This window comes from Aedes albopictus, chromosome 1 (genome assembly GCF_035046485.1).
Source record: "Aedes albopictus strain Foshan chromosome 1, AalbF5, whole genome shotgun sequence".
NCBI lineage: Eukaryota > Metazoa > Arthropoda > Insecta > Diptera > Culicidae > Aedes > Aedes albopictus.
Genome location: NC_085136.1, coordinates 228,648,420 through 228,667,118, shown reverse-complemented (window position 1 = coordinate 228,667,118; position 18,699 = coordinate 228,648,420). Strand labels below are relative to the sequence as shown.

Sequence of the window (18,699 nt, the reverse complement as noted above, 5' to 3'; positions counted from 1 at the left end):
GGTATCAGCGAAACCGCTCACAACCTGGTGGAGCTCACGGCGCTCGAACATGACCAAAAGGGCTACACCGGTGCTGTCGGGGCGGTCATGCGTCAAATTCCACCCATCGTGGTGCAACCGATCGTGCTGGCCACGCAGGCCACCAGCAACGTTCTCGGTGGTGTCAAAAACCAACTGGTACCCGATGCCCGGGCCGAAGCCCGCGAAAAGTACAAGGACGATGTGGAATAGGTAGGTAGGTTCTTCTCCATAGGTCTGAATGTTTTGTTTTACGTAAATTTGACAATTTACACCTTAGATTCTTGGTGATCTAATCGAAAGCCCACTGTTTTAAAGCGATAATTTCCATGTTTCGAAATTTTTTTTCTCAACATTTTTAATATTAAGTTGCTTTAGTTTAAGTCGATTTAGGGCATAATTATCCGTTTTTTTTGTGAAATTAAAAACATAATGTGATAAACAGTAATATAAACAATATGCTAGAGCAGCTATTTTGCGTACCGGGAAGTCTACGCAGTCTGTGACAGTAGTCGCTGAAGTTCAATAAAAACATTTTTAGGAAGCTGTTTTTCAACAGATTGAAGGAGTTTGTCATCGAAAACAAAAATAGCACCAACTAACAACTAGTACTTTGATATGATAGATAATATTTCTCTCTACTAGCGTATATTTCGGCTTGAGAACTTTCAATCTGATAATGCTTCTAAAAGAGCTTCAACTCTTTTTGTCTTCTAGATTACTGTATCGAGAACTATTGAAGCGATTCCATGGGAAAAGGTAACTTATCTCAGAACTTCGTAATATGTATTTGGTATTTTTGTTCCTCATCGAAAATAAGTTCTGGGAAATCGCATAACCTTTTACCGTGGAATCGTTGTTTTTCTATACATCATAGATCTTACTAAATATATCCTCTCATAAATTAAAAACTTATTTGAACGAATCGACCATGATAGAAAGTGAAAAGTTTTCCCGAGTGTGCCGGAATGAATGGAGATGTGTTACTTCTGACAGTCATTTATTGAAGAACATACATCATTTGGAGGTTGAGTGAACCCACGTGCTAGAAAATAATTTAAAACTAACGAGAGAGCAATGATTGCGAGTGAACGTAGAGATAATCGAAAGGATTCGTCTAACTTAAAACCTTTATTATTAGATACAACTACTACTATTTAGTCCGTATCGATAAAGAGTCGAGAAATGAAAGAAGGAAAATAAATACACCGCCGAAGCCTGCAGACTTGACGAGTTCTAATAATAAAGTGTTTGTTTTTTGTTTCCGAAAAAATCCGCTAGTAGGGGGAATTGCAGCAACAGTTCACTATCAGTTGATGCTCGTAGCATGAATTGGCGTACAGAAAACCACAATCCTCCTGGTAACCACATCCGCCGTAGCCGATACCTGTAATTTATCAAATATTAAAAAAAAAGTTATTTATGCAATGAGTTGCAAAAAAGATGATGTTTTCAGTATGAATGTTGTACTAGATTTTTCTGTTACTACCACTAATGCACTACTACAGTCTGTGAATTATGTGGGAAGTATAAAATATACATATAAAATTTAAAATAGACATTGTGTATAGCTCTGCCAGGACAACATTTTATGGTCGCGAGTAGGGACAGAGGCAGGTCTAGTGGTGTTGGTTGATGATGATGTGTTGATTGGGTGTTTATGTATGTATTTAAAGTAGAGATTGCTCATCCATATTCTTCACTACATACCATTGGAAACTCCTCCGAATCCATTTCCGTAACCACCGCCGTTCATTGTCCCGCAGCAGCATCCATCGTGGTACACCTTGTAGTCGCAATAGCTGTACACTGATGCGTCGCACAGTGGACATCCGGGCAGGGCACGGTACCTTTGTGGGATGAGGACGACTTGTTGGGATGGAAGCGGTGGCCTAAATGTGTCAAGTACGCGGGTTACCAGCTTCAGAGTGGGATTTTCGTCCTTTGCTTCAATGGAGGCATCCGCTTGAGGTTTGACCTTGTCTGCGTTGGGAACGCTGCTTGCTGAAGCTGGCTTGTTGGTGTCTGAGGCTACCACTGTAGGATCGGCGGCTATCAACGGCTGTGGTAGAACAATCTGCTGGAACGATGGCGATTGGAGAACTTTCACTGGAAAATATGACAATGATTTTTATTAATATTTTATCTGACTTGCTCGATTTCTCTTTGCAATTCTGTGTTTCACTTATAACATGACAAATCAATCATTGTAGGGGTTTGTGGGGCAATATGGCCATATGGGGCAAGATGGCCACCCTGTATTTTAAGCATTAATTTGCAACATAAAAATATTTTCTGCATGGGTTGTGATTATTAACAATGCTTCATGTTTATTATGTGCGAAAAAGTTACTATTAGTTTAAAAAATCTGCTATAAAATAGTGTTTGAAGTTTGAGTGTTAAAAAACAGTGATTTCTTATAGTATTAGGTCATCTGATTTTAAGGATTAGTAGGGTAGGTAATCAAAATTTGAACCAAATTGCGGCTTTCTGAGGCAGTGCAAATTTTAAGTGATTTTTTCTCTCACATGGAAATAATTTACTACGGCAATATTGTATGTACATGAAAGCCAAGGATATAAGCTTTCTGTTAAATGGTAAAAAGTTTGTATTTGCACCGAATTTCATTGAAATATTCGATTTTTCATCAACAATGATTTTAATCTTAATTTGAACCATCGTAATCATAATTTGAACCAATTTTAATCTTAATTTGAACTACTGGCGGCAGCAGCTCGAGCAACTCACAAAACAGCCAATTCCAAGCTGAACAACTAAAAATCACATGAATCTGCTAATTCTCATACCTATTTTTCAGTAGGCAGTGGAATCTCAGCTCAGAATGTTCGAAATTCCTCAGGAAATTGGAAACTAAATTTGGAATTTTTCATCCCCCACGAGTAAACAAAGCAACCACTAGCGCAATCTATAGGGAGCAAGATGTAAACGCTTTGTAAGGATCTGAATCAAAAACTCTATGAAAAACTATAACAAAAAGAGGATAGGATCGGACAACAGACTAATTTGAGGTTTTTAGTATCCTGATGATAATTACGCTAGGTTTATTTGTAGGTTTATTTGAGTATAGATTAACATTGTGTTAAACCTTGGTACTTCTTCCAGATATTCCTTCAGAAATGAAAAAAAATCGAGAAACCTTCAAAAAATTTCCCAGGAATTCCTTTAGAAACCTTTTCAGGATTTTTTAAGAAATTCGGCTTTTTTTCTCAGGAATTTCTCTAGATGTTTCTGCAGATATTTCTCAATGGATTCTTTAAGAACATCATTCGGAGATTTTTCGGAAACTCCTATATGGGTAGGCAAGATGAATCAAACTATGGTCTTAGCCTGACACAAGCACAACAAAAACTCCTTCAAGAGTTCAAGGATTCCTCCAGAAATTGCCTAAGGAAAATGTTATTAGATTGCTTCTGAAATTCCTACACGAATTCATCAAAAATGACTCCAGAGCAGTCTTGTAAACATTCGACACTTTTCACTACCTTCATTTCGTTGTCGCAGTCGGGTGTCAGCTTGCTTTGTTACATTCGTGCGCTACCGTTGCCTCTTTTCCCAAATGGAGGAGAACGTGCCTCTGGATCCGACCTACTGATACCTGACCGTTACCTCTTACACACAACACGAGCGGTGGAACGAAGTTCAATAAACATAAGAAAGCGTCAAATCATTATCGTCTGACACGATGACTTTTGTCTAAATCAAGCTTTTCGCATAGATTTGCAACCAATTCCGATTATGAATGTTATGTTATGAATCTATGGTATTAGTTTATTCTTGTATGTTGCATTGCATACACTGAAAGTTTTCACATTGTTTTCATCTGATTTTCACATGGACTGTCTTCATATGCGTGTCCATTGAATTTTATGGGAATATCACATAGATTTTGCAAAGTTATGTGATTTTCCAATAGAAGCAATGTGATTTCCTAATGTTTTCCATGGACCGTATTGATTTCATGTGATATTTCCGAAGAAATTTTCATCGGTAAATCCAATAACAGTTATATAGCCAAACGAATGGAAATTTTCCATTGGATATGTGATTTATTTTTTCAGTGTAGGACACACATTTGGCCAACACAGTTCTCATTATGAAAGAAGACAAGAATAACAAAAACCGAACCGATTCCCAAAGACGCTATCGTGGTGAAGTGCATTCGTTTGACATTTTTGTTTCGTACAATAGTTTGATTGCTTGTGTGGCGAATGTCGGAAACATTGGAGGCCGAATATCGACGAAAAGGTTCAAATGAACGTGATCTCTAACAAGACTGCTCCAGAGATTAATTCAGCTCAATTTGTCTATAGCTAGCCTCCAGTCAATTCTTAAAAGATTTCAACAGAAAACCTTCCATAGATTTCCTCTGTAGTTCTTCCATGGATAATTTTTTGCAAGGATTCCTTCATAAATCCATCCAGAAATTCCTCCATGAATTTCTTCAGAATTTCATCCAGTGTTTCCTTTAGAAATTATTTAAAGTTTCTTTTAAAACATTTTCCAATAGTTGCTCTTGGGGACCTTTCATGGACTTCCGCTAAAGTTCATCCAAGTTCCTTCATTGATTCTTTTATACAGTGTCGGCCAAAACAATAAGACCACCGGGCCTATTTCAAACAAAATCGCCAAGTTTGACGAGATTTTACTCGGTTCCTAGTAAATTGATTTGGCTGAAATTTTGATAGCCGACATGGAATTACGGGAATTTTGATTTGTATTAAATTTTTTGACTTCTGTTCACTACTTCCAAAGTTACAGTTATACGGTGCTACAAAATTCAAACACCAAATTTATATGATGGTTATTTGTGGTCAATTCAATAAAAATGTCCCCAAGTTTAAATAGCATCCTTAATTTTAGTACTTGTTCATCAATCATTAAGTATCAGATACTCTTATTGGTATTAGTAGCCAAGTAACACGCTTGTCATATAAGAGTTACGGCAGCGCAAGTTTTGGTTGTATAGAAGTAAATTGGACGTAATTCTAGCACAATGCTAGAATTACGTAAATTTAACCTTTATACAACCAAAACCTGCGCTGCCGTAACTCTTATGTAACATGTGTGTTACTTGGGTAATCCCCATTGCGAATAACATAAGAGAAAATACGACTCGATACAATCGGCAAAGACCCACGCGACGAAATAAGGACTACGATTGGAAACTTGGAACATGGAATTGCAAGTCACTAGGTTTCGCAGGATGTAACAGAATAATCTACGACGAACTACATCCCCGCAACTTCGACATCGTGGCGTTGCAGGAACTTTGTTGGACTGGACAGAAAGTGTGGAAAAGCGGGCATCGAGCGGCTACCTTCTACCAAAGCTGTGGCACCACCAATGAACTGGGAACAGGATTTATAGTGTTGGGCAAGATGCGACAACGTGTGATCGGGTGGCAGCCGATCAACGCAAGGATGTGCATGTTGAGAGTTAAGGGCCGTTTCTTCAACTACAGCATCATTAACGTCCACTGCCCACACGAAGGGAGACCCGATGACGAGAAAGAAGCGTTCTACGCGCAGTTAGAGCAAACATACGATGGTTGCTCGCCGCGTGACGTGAAAATCGTTGTCGGCGACATGAACGCGCAGGTAGGAAGGGAGGAAATGTACAGGTAATCGGGCGAAACAGCCTGCACGCCGTATCAAATGATAACGGCCAGCGATGCGTAAACTTTGCAGCCTCCTATGGTATGGTAAAGCACCTTCTTTCCCCGCAAAGATATCCACAAAGCCACCTGGAGATCACCCGACCATCAAACAGAAAACCTAATCGGCAGTAAATTCTTCTCGGATATAACCAACGTCCGCACATACCGCAGTGCGAATATAGATTCAGATCACTACTTAGTAGCTGTATGTATGCGCTCAAAACTTTGGACAGTTATCACCACGCGTCGAAGTCGAACGCCGCGTCTCAACATCGAGCAGCTTGCGTAACGTAGAAGTGGCTCAAGACTACGCGCAGCAGTTAGCAGTGGCCCTACCAACGGAAGAGCAGCTTGGCGCACCTACACTTGAAGATGGCTGGAGGGACATCCGATCCGCCATAGGTAGTACCTCGGCTACAGCACTAGGCTTCGCAACTCCGAATCACAGAAACGACTGGTACGACGGCGAATGTGAACAGTTGAAAAACGAGAAGAATGCAGCATTGGCGAAAATGCTGCAACACCGTACGAGATCGAACGAGGCACGTTACAAACAGGCGCGGAACAGGCAGAACTCAGTCTTCCGGATGAAGATGCTGTACCGCGCTAAGGACACACGAAAGTTCTACGAGAAGCTGAACCGCTCGCGCAGAGGCTTTGTGCCACAAGCCGACATGTGCCGAGATAATCACGGGAATATTCTCACGAGCGAGCGTGAGGTGGTCGAGAGGTGGCGGCAGCATTACGATGAGCACTCAATGGCGACGTTGCAAGTACCGAAGGTGGCGTGGTAACAGATCTAGGAGTATGTGCACAGGACGAAAGACTTCCGGCCCCTGACCACCAAGAGATTGAGGAGGAGGTTTTCCGGTTGAAAAACAACAAAGCCGCTGGAGCAGATCAACTACGAAGCGAGCTTCTAAAATACGGTGGAGAAGCACTGGTGAGAGCACTACACTAGGTCATTACCAAGATTTGGGAGGAGGAAATATTACCGGAGGAATGGATGGAAGGTATCGTATGCCCCATCTTCAAAAAGGGCGACAAGTTGGATTGCGGGAACTACCGCGCAATCACACTACTGAGCGCTGCCTACTAGATACTCTCTCAACCAGATGTTCGCCATCCGGACCAGATGTTCGCCATCCGCCAGGTGTTGCAGAAGTGCCGCGAATACAACGTGCCCACACATCACTTGTTCATCGATTTCAAATTGGCGTATGATACAATCGATCGGGAACAGCTATGGCAGATTATGCAATGCGAATGCGGATCCCCGGATAAACTAATACGATTGATCAAGGCGACGATGGATCGAGTGATGTGCGTAGTTCGAGTATCAGGGACACTCTCGAGTCCCTTCGAATCTCGCAGAGGTTTACGGCAAGGTGATGGTCTTTCGTGCTTGCTGTTCAACATTGCTTTGGAGGGTGTAATAAGAAGAGCGGGGATAAACACGAGTGGGACGATTTTCACGAAGTCCGTTCAGCTGCTTGGTTTCGCCGATGATATTGATATTATTGCTCGTAAATTTGAAACGATGGTGGAAACGTACATCCGACTAAAGAGTGAAGCCAGGCGAATCGGATTAGTCATTAATGTGTCGAAGACAAAGTACATTATGGCAAAGGGCTCTAGGGAGGAATCACCGCGCCCGCCACCCCGAATTTATATCGACGGTGATGAAATCGAGGCGGTTGAAGAATTCGTGTACTTGGGCTCACTGGTGACCGCCGACAACGACACCAGCAGAGACATTCAGAGGCGCATTGTTTCAGGAAATCGTTCCTACTTTGGACTCCGCAGAACTCTACGATCGAATAAAGTTCGCCGTAACACGAAGTTAACCATCTACAAAACGCTGATTAGACCGGTCGTCCTCTATGGGCACGAAATATGGACCCTACGTGCAGAGGACCAACGCGCCCTTGGAGTTTTCGAACGGAAGGTGTTGCGCACCATCTACGGCGGAGTGCAGATGGAAGACGGGACTTGGAGAAGGCGAATGAACCACGAGCTGCATCAGCTGCTGAGAGAACCAACCATCGTCCATACCGCGAAAATCGGGAGGCTACGGTGGGCGGGTCACGTCATCAGGATGTCGGATAGCAACCCGACTAAAATGGTTCTCGAGAGTCATCCGACCGGTACAAGAAGACGTGGAGCGCAGCGAGCTAGGTGGGTCGACCAAGTGGAGGACGATCTGCGGACCCTACGCAGAGTGCGGAACTGGAGACAAACAGCCATGGACCGAGTGGAATGGAAGCGGCTACTATGTACAGTAGAGGCCACCCCGGCCTTAGCCTGATCGGTAAGGTAAGTATTAGTAATCTGAAAGTGGTCCTTTTATTTTGTCGTTTCGTATATCTATAACTTTTGATGTAGTGAACAGAACTCAATCAATTAAATTCACGTAACTTCATGGCGACTAGAAACCGAGCAAACTTGGTCATTTTGTATGAAAAATGGCTGGTGGTCTTATTGTTTTGTCCGACACTGTATATACCTTTTGGGATTTTTTCTTCTTCATTCTTTCTGCTTCTTCTTCTTTGTGGCTCTACGTCCCAACTGGGACTTGGCCTGCCTCGCTTCAACTTGGTGTTCTTTGAGCACTCCCACAGTTATTAATTGAAGGGCTGTTTTTGAATGCATGAATTTGTATATTGTGAGGCATGTACAATGATACACTATGCCTAGGGAGTCGAGAAAATGTTCCCGACCGGAACGGGAATCGAACCCGCCGTCTCCGGATTGGCGATCCATAGCCTTAATCACTTGGCTAACTGGAGACCCCTCTCACCCTGCTTGCAGAGATTCATTAATGCCGTTTTTTAGCCTGAGTTGGAACAGAATCGGTGAAAAACGTGCAAACAAATAAACGTCAAACTAATGTCAGTACAAGTGAACCCAATTCGGGTTGGGGTTTAAACTGTGGTCTGATCCAGTTCTAATCCAGGTTGGAACTGGATCAAAAAGAAAAACGGCATCAGAATTTCCTTGAAAATTTTGTCAGATTGGCATCGGGTCAAATTCTGTTATACTGTCTACGAAGTGAACGCGCTCAGCTTAGGCAACTAACTAAGTGGAACCCAACAGAAATGACAGCTACTACCGGCGCGGACCTTACGCGGGCTCCGACCCGCAACAGGAATGGGCTACCAAAGATGTTGGTATGTAGTTGCCGAACAGCTGGACACGAGCGGGCGGACCACCATCAGCAAGGACCTGAAACAGGGCCTGCTGAAGATCCGTAAATCGCTGGTTCTGGCCAAGAAGGAGTATGACCTCGTGGTTGACGAACGGAGTGCGGTTGGTGCGAGCAAGGCAAAACCATACAGCTCGCCGGATCCGTAGTGGAGAGGTCCAACTTGCTCTACGGCTTGAGCTGTATGATTGAAACCTGCAGAGCAGACGCTGTCCGTCAGAGACGGGCGAAAGGTCAAGGACACCTCGTACAAAGCACTAGCTCAATAGGTACTGGGCGAAAAAAAGCAGGTGAGAGTCCTAATGGCGGAGGCGACTTTCCAGTGTAAAACCCCAGGACGAGATCACCGACGCAGAAAAACTCGCAGCCGCTCTTAAACAGCAGTGCGAAGTAATTGCACCAAGTGCATCGATTCGCCTGCGAAAGAGCCAGGCAGGCATGCGGATCCCCACGGAAATGATACTTGAATGTACATCTTAGAAGCTTCCAGTATCATCCAAATTATTCTGAAAATGTGACATATGGTTGACATAGTTTTTTTTCTGTAAATGTTGCAATTTAGGGAAGATTCAAAAATTACGTCCATCGTTTTTCGGGATTTCTAGACCAGAGATGGAAAAACTCTCATCGTGAATCAACTCGCGAGTGAAAAACCAACAAACGGTTTACTCACGGTGCCGAGAGTAAGCTGTGTGTGAGTTTATTCGCACCCGCTTGCTTCACGAGTATGAAGCAAAATAAAAACAAAAACACTCATGAACTTTTATTCGCGAAGAACCAGTGGAGATGCGGGATTTGCATTTTAGTGCGATTTTAATAGCAAAACAAGTAATTATCCATCAGATAGTAGTGTTTTGTGCATCATTGTTCCTGAAAAGTAGATCTGTCAGCCGTGTGAATTCGTTTTTTCACTAAACTGAAAAATGTTCAGAGCTGCTTCGCGAATCAATCACGAGTGCGGCCAGCTTCGTTGGCTCGAGAGTGAAGGAAGTGTGAATATATTCAGGCTTCTGTCGTTCACGAGTAGGATAGCTTTGCGTTTGTGTCTGCTCAGCTGCATTCCTCACTATTTTCCATCACTGTTCTAGACCCCCCCTCCCCCCCCTGTCACGCATTTTCCCTATACCCAATACACGTACTGTCACACTTTTCTAGACCCCCCCCCTCCCCCAAATGTTGGACGTAATTTTTGAACGTTCCCTTAGGATTAGAAATAATCCTAAAAAGCAGTTGCCTGTCAAAAAAAATTAAATTTAACCTCACATCACCTCACAGTATCCGAGAAATATAACAATAGCCTCCGGCTCCGGGAGCTCAGTCAAGTTATCGAGTGGCGCTCGCTAACTAAACTGTCGTCAAAGCCCAGTTATCGAGCGGAAGCTGTACTATGGAATGCGGCGTATGATGGCATATTGAGGATCAAACTTCAACCGGGCGTAAAGCTGGTCGGCTTTGGCGATAATATTACCCTCGTGGTATACGGCGAGTCTATAGAGGAAGTGGAATTGACAGCAACGCATGTAATCGGCATAGTGGAGGACTGGATGAGGTCGAGACAGATGGCACTCGCGCACCATAAAACGGAGGTGGTAGTGGTAAACAAGCGGAAGTCTGAACAACAGGCAGTGGTCACCACAGGCGGATGCAAGATCAACTCTAAGCGCTCGCTGAAGCAATTGGGGGTTATGATCGACGATAAGCTGAAACTTGGAAGCCACGTGGAATATGCCTGCAAAAGGGCAAGCATGGCGATAACGGCATTGACAAGATAAGATAATGTCAAATAGTTCGGCAATAGTCTCGAATAAGCGTGAGCTGCTCGCGACAGTAGCAGTATCCATACTACGGTATGGCGCCGCTGCATGGTCGAAGGCGCTAGTGGTCAATCGAAACGTGAAGCGACTCGAGAGTACCCACAGGCTGATGTGCCTTAGGGTGGACAGCGCATACCGCACGGTCTCAAAGGACGCGGTATGTGTGCCAACGAGCATGATGCCCATAGTACTAGTGCCGACAGAGGATGAAGAGCAGTGCTGAAAAATTCATTTCGTCATATCTAAATGAAACCACCTATAGCTCATTTTAGAAGCTGAACCTGAGAATATGGTATATGAAAAACTTGTGCGGCTAGACCAGTACTGCAAGAAAGTCACGGAAAACCCGCTATTTTTCGAATATTTGATGTAAATGTCACGGACCACCTTTGAAAAATGCCAAATGATTTTCACCGTGAATATCATTGGGATTTTTCGAAGGTAGTCCGTGACATTTACCCTAAATATTGGAAAAGTAGTGGTTTTTCCGTGACTTTTTTGCAGAACTGGTCTAGTCGCACAAGTTTTTCATATACCATATTCTCAGGTTCTGCTTCTAAAATGAGCTATAGGTGGTTGAATTTAGATATGACGAAATGAATTTTTCAGCACTGATGAAGAGTGCTTCGAGCGACGCAGCATAAAAGGCGCAAGACACATCGTCTATGCTGAAGTGTACGAACGATACGATGTATACGGACGATAGGATGTGTACGGGGGCGAACAAGTGGGATTCCATTACTTCCACGGTCTTCCAAATTGCTCTTGAACTGCAGATAAATTGGCGGGACGATCAACAGTTACAGTACTAGCCAGGACCCAAGCTTCCAAGCGGTAGCTGGTGGAACGCTTACCAATAGAGCGTACTCAATGAGTACTACTCATGTACGCCCCCCCTTCTCGAAGTCATCCCTTACGGGGCGTACCGCGAAGGTAAGGAAGAGAGAGAATGAGTTTTTAGTGGGCCGATCCCCAGTGGGATTTCCCACATAACCTGAGGAACCACCTCTTGCAGACGCGCCAACTTTGTCGAATTATTGGGGGGGGCAAAGCCTGGTTTTTCGGTTTTTTTGTATGGGAAAATCGAAAAATCAATAAAAATCGTCAAATATTGGGGGGGTTGGGCAAAACCATGTTGGCGCCTATGACCTCTTGGGTATCTGATCAGCAGATTTTCTCATTCTATAAAAAAAACAACGATAGGTACTCATATTGCTGATGACCTATTAAACTTTATGGTCATTGATAATTACTTGTTCATAAACCACATAAAAGGAGATCAATGTCAACGTTCAATTGAAATTTTGTCTATACTCTTTATTGACTTTTGTATTAAAATGATACGGAACAAACTTTGGTACCTACATGGCCCGTGATTGGAAATAGAAAGTATAGTAATTATCAAAGTTCAATGTTCTGCCTTGTTCCGAATTGCATACATGGACACATATATGGATGCTGGTGATCATTAAAAAATCACCCCGTGGAATGATATCCAACCAATTTTGACCAGCACCAAGGCCTAACTGCAGCCAATATAAAGGTGTTCGGTAGGTATCTCGTCGATTTTTTTTTCGGTACGTGGGAGTTTGATTTACGAACTTTTTAATGGATCGCTGATTATTACAGCGTTTAACACAAAAAAGAAAGGTGGACTCGATGGAGTTGGCTCGTTTTGAATGACGCAGTGGTCATTATCGTAAAAAAAATATACGTCACATTGCGGTCACTATTCCCTGGAACCGGCCTAAACTGATACCAGTCTAGTCCGCAAGTGTGGCCTGATTCATCTGGCCATGTGAACAAATGCTACGTAGGTAGGTTGCCTTGGCTATCGGGTGATGGTGAGATGCTCTAGCTGCAGAGCTGTAGACACGTTGCAGTTTGGTCGAGGGACTGTGAAGCTTACTGATAGGATTATACTCACCGATATTATCAATCGTTGGGATGGTAGCGTCTATCAGTGGAACTGCGATAAACAGGAAAAGCGCGTAACACAGCTGATGATGATGTTTTGTCATTTTTTAGTAGTCTTCGGGGACTTTTTATGATATCACAGTGCACAGTGGTTTTTGCAAATTTTGGGTGATGCTGTGAAAGTTGAATGGAAGAAATAAATGTATGGAATTATAGTTCAATATACACTAATTGCTAAAACAAATGAATATGTCTTTTTTTACAAGAGTTGTGTTAAAAATCAAGTTAGCAATGTTGAAAATGCTCTATCAAGCTTCGAACACCTGTACCGTAAAGTCTAGTTCAGATAAGACTGAAGAGGTTCGGAAAAATAGTTTATATTATTAAAAATATGACTAATACTAACTACCGTCAGTTGGGGTGACATTGGGCCAAAGAAAGATGCTTCGCCCAAGAAAATAACATTTATTATCCCTCATGTGGCCGGCAGGGGCCAAGCTGCGCCGAAGCCTTCCCTCTCCAACAATATACGGTACCGGCGACCGCCACGATACAACCTAGAGCGACTGAAGCAATCCGCTGTCAACTCAGCATACGTGCAGAATCTTGCTCGAGGCAGCGTTGCTAGACGAGGACATGCTCGATGTGGCCCTCTAGAGGACTGCTGGAGTACAGTAAAAGCAGTCATCAACGACGTAGCCAATTGCACCATCGGGCATGTGGAAAGGAGTTGGTTCGACGATGAGTGCAAAGCGATTTTGGAGGAGAAGAACGTAGCGCGGGTGGTAATGCTGCAGCAAGTACCCCGGCAGAACGTGGAACGTTACAAACAGAAGCGGAAACAGTAGACCCGCCTCTTTCGGGAGAAAAAGCGCTGCCTAGAAGAAGCGGTGCGCCGTTCCCAAGAAACACGGAAGTTCTATCAGAAGCTAAACGCATCCCGCAACGGCTTCGTGCCGCGAGCCGAAACATGCAGGGATAAGGACGGAGGCTTCTTGACGGACGGACTTGAGATGATTGATCGAAAGGTGGAAGCAGCACTTCGATCAGACCCTGAATGGCGTGGAGAACGTAGGCACAGGAGACCACGGCAACGGAGGAGACGACGACGCCAGTGCAGCGGAGGACAGAAATGAACCAATTCCCACGCTGAGGGATGTTAAGGATGCCATTCATCAGCTCAAAACCAGCAAAGCAGCTGGTAAGGATGGTATCGCAGCTGAACTCATCAAGATGGGCCCAGAAAAGCAGGCCGCCGGTCTGCACCGGAGGATAGTAACTGAATAGCTACCGGAGGAGTTTAAGGAAGGGATGATCTGCCCCATTCACAAGAAAGGCGACCTCTTGGTGTGAGAACTTCAGAGCGATCACTATTTTGAATGCTGCCTACAAAGTGCTATCCAAGATCATCTTCCGTCGTCTGTCACCTAAAACGAATGAGTTCGTGGGAAGTTATCAAGCCGGCTTCATCGACGGCCGGTCGACAACGGACCAGATCTTCAACGTACGGCAATTCTTCCAGAAATGCCGTGAATACTAGGTCCCAACCATCAGGGTGCGATGACGTCACGATTTCGATTCCCGCACCTTGTACCAGTGTTTAGGGAACCCAAATGCATTGTCAATGGGGGAACTCAATTGATGTTGGCTGCAAACAATCCTATTGGGTGGGAATAGGGATGTCATATTCGTGGTCCCAACGCATCACCTGTTCATCGACTTCAATGCGGTATACGACAGTATCCACCGCGCAGAGCTATGGAGAATCATGAACGAAAACGGCTTTCCTGGGAAGCTGACAAGACTGATTAAAGCAACGATGGACGGTGTGCAAAACCATCGTTGGTGTGTTCGACTGTTTTACGAAACTGTTTCGTGGTGGCTTGTCAGTCTTGACAAAAATAAAACACTATTTATGTTATTTTGTCCGACGTTTCGGTCCGTTTGGGACCTTCTTCAGGGACTCAATAGTTACAGTGTTCTCGTCCAGTGTGGTTCGGTAGAACCTGTAACTGTCGATTTGGTTCGAATTTTCCCGCACAATCGCAGCCAAATTGGATGCCCTATCGGGGGAAACTCGTTCCGAAAATTAGCACTCCGGAATTTAGAACCTACTTCGCAAACGATCACCATTGCTTTGTGCAAAACTGCGCAAGGGTTTCGGGTGAACTATCCAATTCATTGGAATCTCGCCGGGGACTGCGACAAGGTCACGGACTCTCATGCAACGCTGTGGAAGGCGTGATGCGACGAGCCGGACTCAAATGCCGAGGTACGATTATCACAAAATTCGGTCAGTTTGTGTGCTTTGCGGACGACATGGACATTATTGCCAAAACATCTGGATCGGTGGCAGAATTGTACACCCGCCGGAAACGCGAAGCAGCAAAAGTCCGAATGGTGGTGAATGCGTCAAAAATAAAGCACATGATGGTACACGGAACCGAGCGCGACCGGGTCCGTCTAGGTAGTAATGTCACGATACACGGGGATACCTTTGAAGTGGTGGAGGAATTCATCTATCTCGGAGCCTTACTGACGGCTGACAACAATGCCAGCCGTGAAATAATAAGACGCATCAACAGTGGAAGTCGAGCCTACTACAGGCTCCAGAAAAAGCTGCAGTCTGAAAAGATTCACCAAATGCACCATGTTCAAAACACTTATAAGACCCTTGGTTCTCTAAGGACATGAGACATGACGTAGTCAATTCTCTAGGAGGACCTGCAAGCGCTCGAAGTTTTTGAACGACGCGTGCTGAAGACGATCTGACACGGCGGTGTGCAGGAGAACGGTTTGTGGCAGAGAAGGATGAACCACGAGCTCGCTGCACTCTACGGCGAACCCAACATCCAGATGGTGGCCAAAGCCGGAAGGATACGATGGGCAGGACATGTTGCAGAAATGCCGGATAACAATCCTGCTAAGTTGATGTTCGGGGCTGATCCGGCGTGGAGTGACGAGAGCGTGATGGGCGGACCAGGTAGAGCGCGATCTAGCGAGCATTGGGCGTGACCGAGGATGGAGAGCGGCAGCCAAGAACCGAGCATTGTGGTGTACTATTGCTGGTTAAGTCTTATCTTAAATGTGATTGAACAATTTTGAACTCTTTCCGTTATAACTCAGCCACATTTTTACTAATTGACATTACATTTGGACACAACTAGATTCTATTTGTTGCTCAACGTGTACAAGAAGTTAAGGTCTTTGAAACATAGGCTGGCCAGCATTACTCTGTGGCCATTACCTTAATCCTAACAGTATCCATGTTCCCTTGATATTTATGAGGAGTGCTAGGTCTGTATGACCTAAAAATTTTGCGATTAGCTTAAAGCAAATAAAGAATTACAGAAATTTTTTAAACATACGGCTCAAGATGTTCGAAAAGACAAAGATTCGCTGACAGTCACCGATATTCTTTAACAACTCCAAATTAGAAATTTTCTTGGATTTCCAGGTTCTTAAGGAAGCAGACACAACCTGATAAAGCCTGCCTCATGGAATCCTCTAATATATAATTTATTCCCCAACTAACAATTACTCTTTTTACAAGCACCTTTACGACGAATTAATTCAGCATGGTGCTGAATAACATTTGGATAATTTTCAGGCACAACCTTTGTTCGGGTTTTGTTCACACAAATTTGGAGAAACAATAAAGCATAGTGTTGTGTACCAACTGAACTGTTTGTTGTTTAAAACATTTTACTAACTGATAGTAAAGCTGTTATTCAGCTACTGCAAAAATGATTTAAAAAAATAAAATGCAAAATTTTTCAACTTCTACGAGAGTTTATGATTGACACTTTATGCTGTGAACAACTATTGTGAAATAATAACTACAAATACATTTACCTAAATCAAGATTCGAACTCGAGACCCATCGATTACCAGCCGCTTGCCTTCCTATCTGCGCCATCCTAGAGATGATGAATTGACGCGCTCAAATCAAAGCATAAACTTCCCGTGGTTGTATAATGATTACACTTTGACTCCTATTCAGCAGTGGTGAATAATGTTCTGTTTATGGTTAACAACTGAAGAACACGTTAATTCAGCTGCTGTTCAGTAAAAAACACGTGTTTTTCATTCTGTACACTGAGTCGAAGTATGATGAAACGAAAGCGCTTATTTGACTTGTGAAAAACACATTGTACAGATACATGTTATAATTTTTGCATTACTTGACAAGAAGCAGAAAAAGGTCTTGTTAAACTATTTTGTAAAGAAATAACTGCAAGTCGAATAAAAATATTATTAAACACTTAAAAAGTGTTTAAATTTATAATTGTTGATACCGATACGAAAGGTTGAACATTGGCTACTTTTTCAATTGAAAAAACATTTGTACAGTAATGTGTACAGCATAATTTTAGTTCAGCTATCATTACTATTATAAAGCAACAATTCAGCATGCATGCTGGTTTGCGGTTTGCGATTGTTAGTTGGGTCACCATGTTTTCGTTTTATTCCTGATTTCCTCTAGAAATATAAATACCGTTAGAATGGCCTAAGCTCTAAGAAATTCAAAAGGAAATGTGTTTATCGCTTCAACAGTCTTATTATCTGAGATTCGGTCATAAACTGCATTCTCGCATGAATAAGTTTCATGTTTGATACCCCTGGAACTGTAAAAAGTATATCAGATTCCTGATTTCCTATTTATTTATATCGTGTTAACATGAAGTTGGCATAGTTTTCAGTAGTCCTGTTCAATAAAGTAGGTTATACAAGGCTGAAGTTGCAGCATCCAGCTCTTATTTATTGACGAATAGGTAAGAGCAAGTATCAGTAACCTCGACCATGTTCAACCTACTTCATTGAACAGGACTAATATGCAACTGTTCTGGCTAGTGTAGTTCTGATTAACTTTAGTTTTTGTGTGCACAAACTACTAACCGAAAACCAAATATCCGATCACATAGAATTACACTTCACTAAATTGTAACTGCACTGCTAATCGTCTCGGGTATAATGATAGAACGACGACTATCCGCGGTGAGATTTCCGGATGAACTAAAAATTTCGACCGGAGAGAAGCAGAAAGAAGAAGATTTGGTGAACTGCCGTCGCATGCCGCAAAGGTGAGATGGAACCAAAAGAGGAAATAAGGGCGTGGTCATAAACTACTTAACCTAAAAGGGGAGGATGCGATCAGGTCGAAATCTGCGGTCCATACAAGTTTTCAAAACATGTATGAACGAAAGGCCACGTCGGGGGATCAGAGATGACTAAATATGAGTTTACGTAGTTCATGGACAACGCCTAACACGCCAAAGATGCTGCGTGCAGGTATCAGGTCTCGCGCGAGGTCTCCTTTGCTTGTGCTGGGTCAGGTTAGGGATAGCAAACAGGTGCCCAGTATAGAGCTCAGAGCAAAAACACCATCACCGCAGAGAAGATCAACAGTGCTCACGCGAGCCGACTCTCGAGTCATAGCGGTACTCTGGAGATTTGTTTTTTTTTCACCGCCGGTGTTTCTGGTACTAAAGTAGGTAGGTGGCATCGAGAAAGCATTGCGTGTCTTCCTTCCCGTTGTGTATTCGGGAGCGCAGATCATTTACAGATGGGGGTCTTTATCTCGCGGAATGGTTTGGGAATGGGATGGCTGGTAATTTTAGCGTTGAAACGCAAAAAAAATGGATTAGTCAGTAATTAGTCAGTTTTATGTGTTTGATTTCATAATGTAAGAATGCAATTCATTAGCCAGAAAAGTAGCGTAACGATCATTGTTAACTTTCCATCATTAGAGTGATTCGATTTGCATATATAACACAGCGCAACATTTTTTTTTGTCTCAAGAGCAAACTTATGTGTCTCCGAAAGATTTTGGGCCGCTGAATCCGAATCCGGTCTCAGATTTGCTCCAACACGTCACAATTTTGAGCTATACCTCAATTTATAGGGCAAAATATGCGATTTTGGGCTTTTTTGACTGCAAACCATTAAGCATAGAAATATTTTTTTAAGCAATCAAAAGGTTAATTGGTCAATCAACATCTAAATTAACGATTCATGCAAAATATTTCGTTTTACCTAATCAAATTTGATAGATTTAAGCATTTTAT

General features: G+C 43.1%; 2 protein-coding genes across 6 annotated transcripts in view; one reads left to right on the top strand and one right to left on the bottom strand.

The window, feature by feature from the left end:
- Positions 1–1,265, top strand: part of LOC109429975 (autophagy-related protein 2 homolog A) — a 90,610-nt gene extending 89,345 nt beyond the window's left edge. For all 4 annotated transcript variants that reach the window (XM_029856968.2, XM_062846379.1, XM_062846378.1 and 1 more), the window contains exon 14: positions 1–1,265. In XM_029856968.2, the coding sequence (XP_029712828.1) occupies positions 1–231 (231 nt within the window). In that variant the 3' untranslated portion in view covers positions 232–1,265.
- LOC109430003 (uncharacterized) lies at positions 628–17,781 on the bottom strand. 2 transcript variants are annotated; one of them, XM_062846380.1, is made up of 4 exons: positions 17,563–17,781; positions 12,642–12,805; positions 1,729–2,127; positions 628–1,405 (listed from the first exon to the last, which is right to left on the bottom strand). In XM_062846380.1, exons 2-4 carry the CDS (start codon positions 12,733–12,735, stop codon positions 1,296–1,298), a joined length of 603 nt encoding a protein of 200 aa, XP_062702364.1. In that variant the 5' UTR covers positions 12,736–12,805; positions 17,563–17,781; the 3' UTR covers positions 628–1,295. The 2 variants fall into 2 exon arrangements, with proteins under 2 accessions (XP_062702364.1, XP_019561562.2); XM_019706017.3 differs by having other exon boundaries at positions 17,531–17,780.
- Between the last annotated feature and the right edge of the window lie 918 nt (positions 17,782–18,699).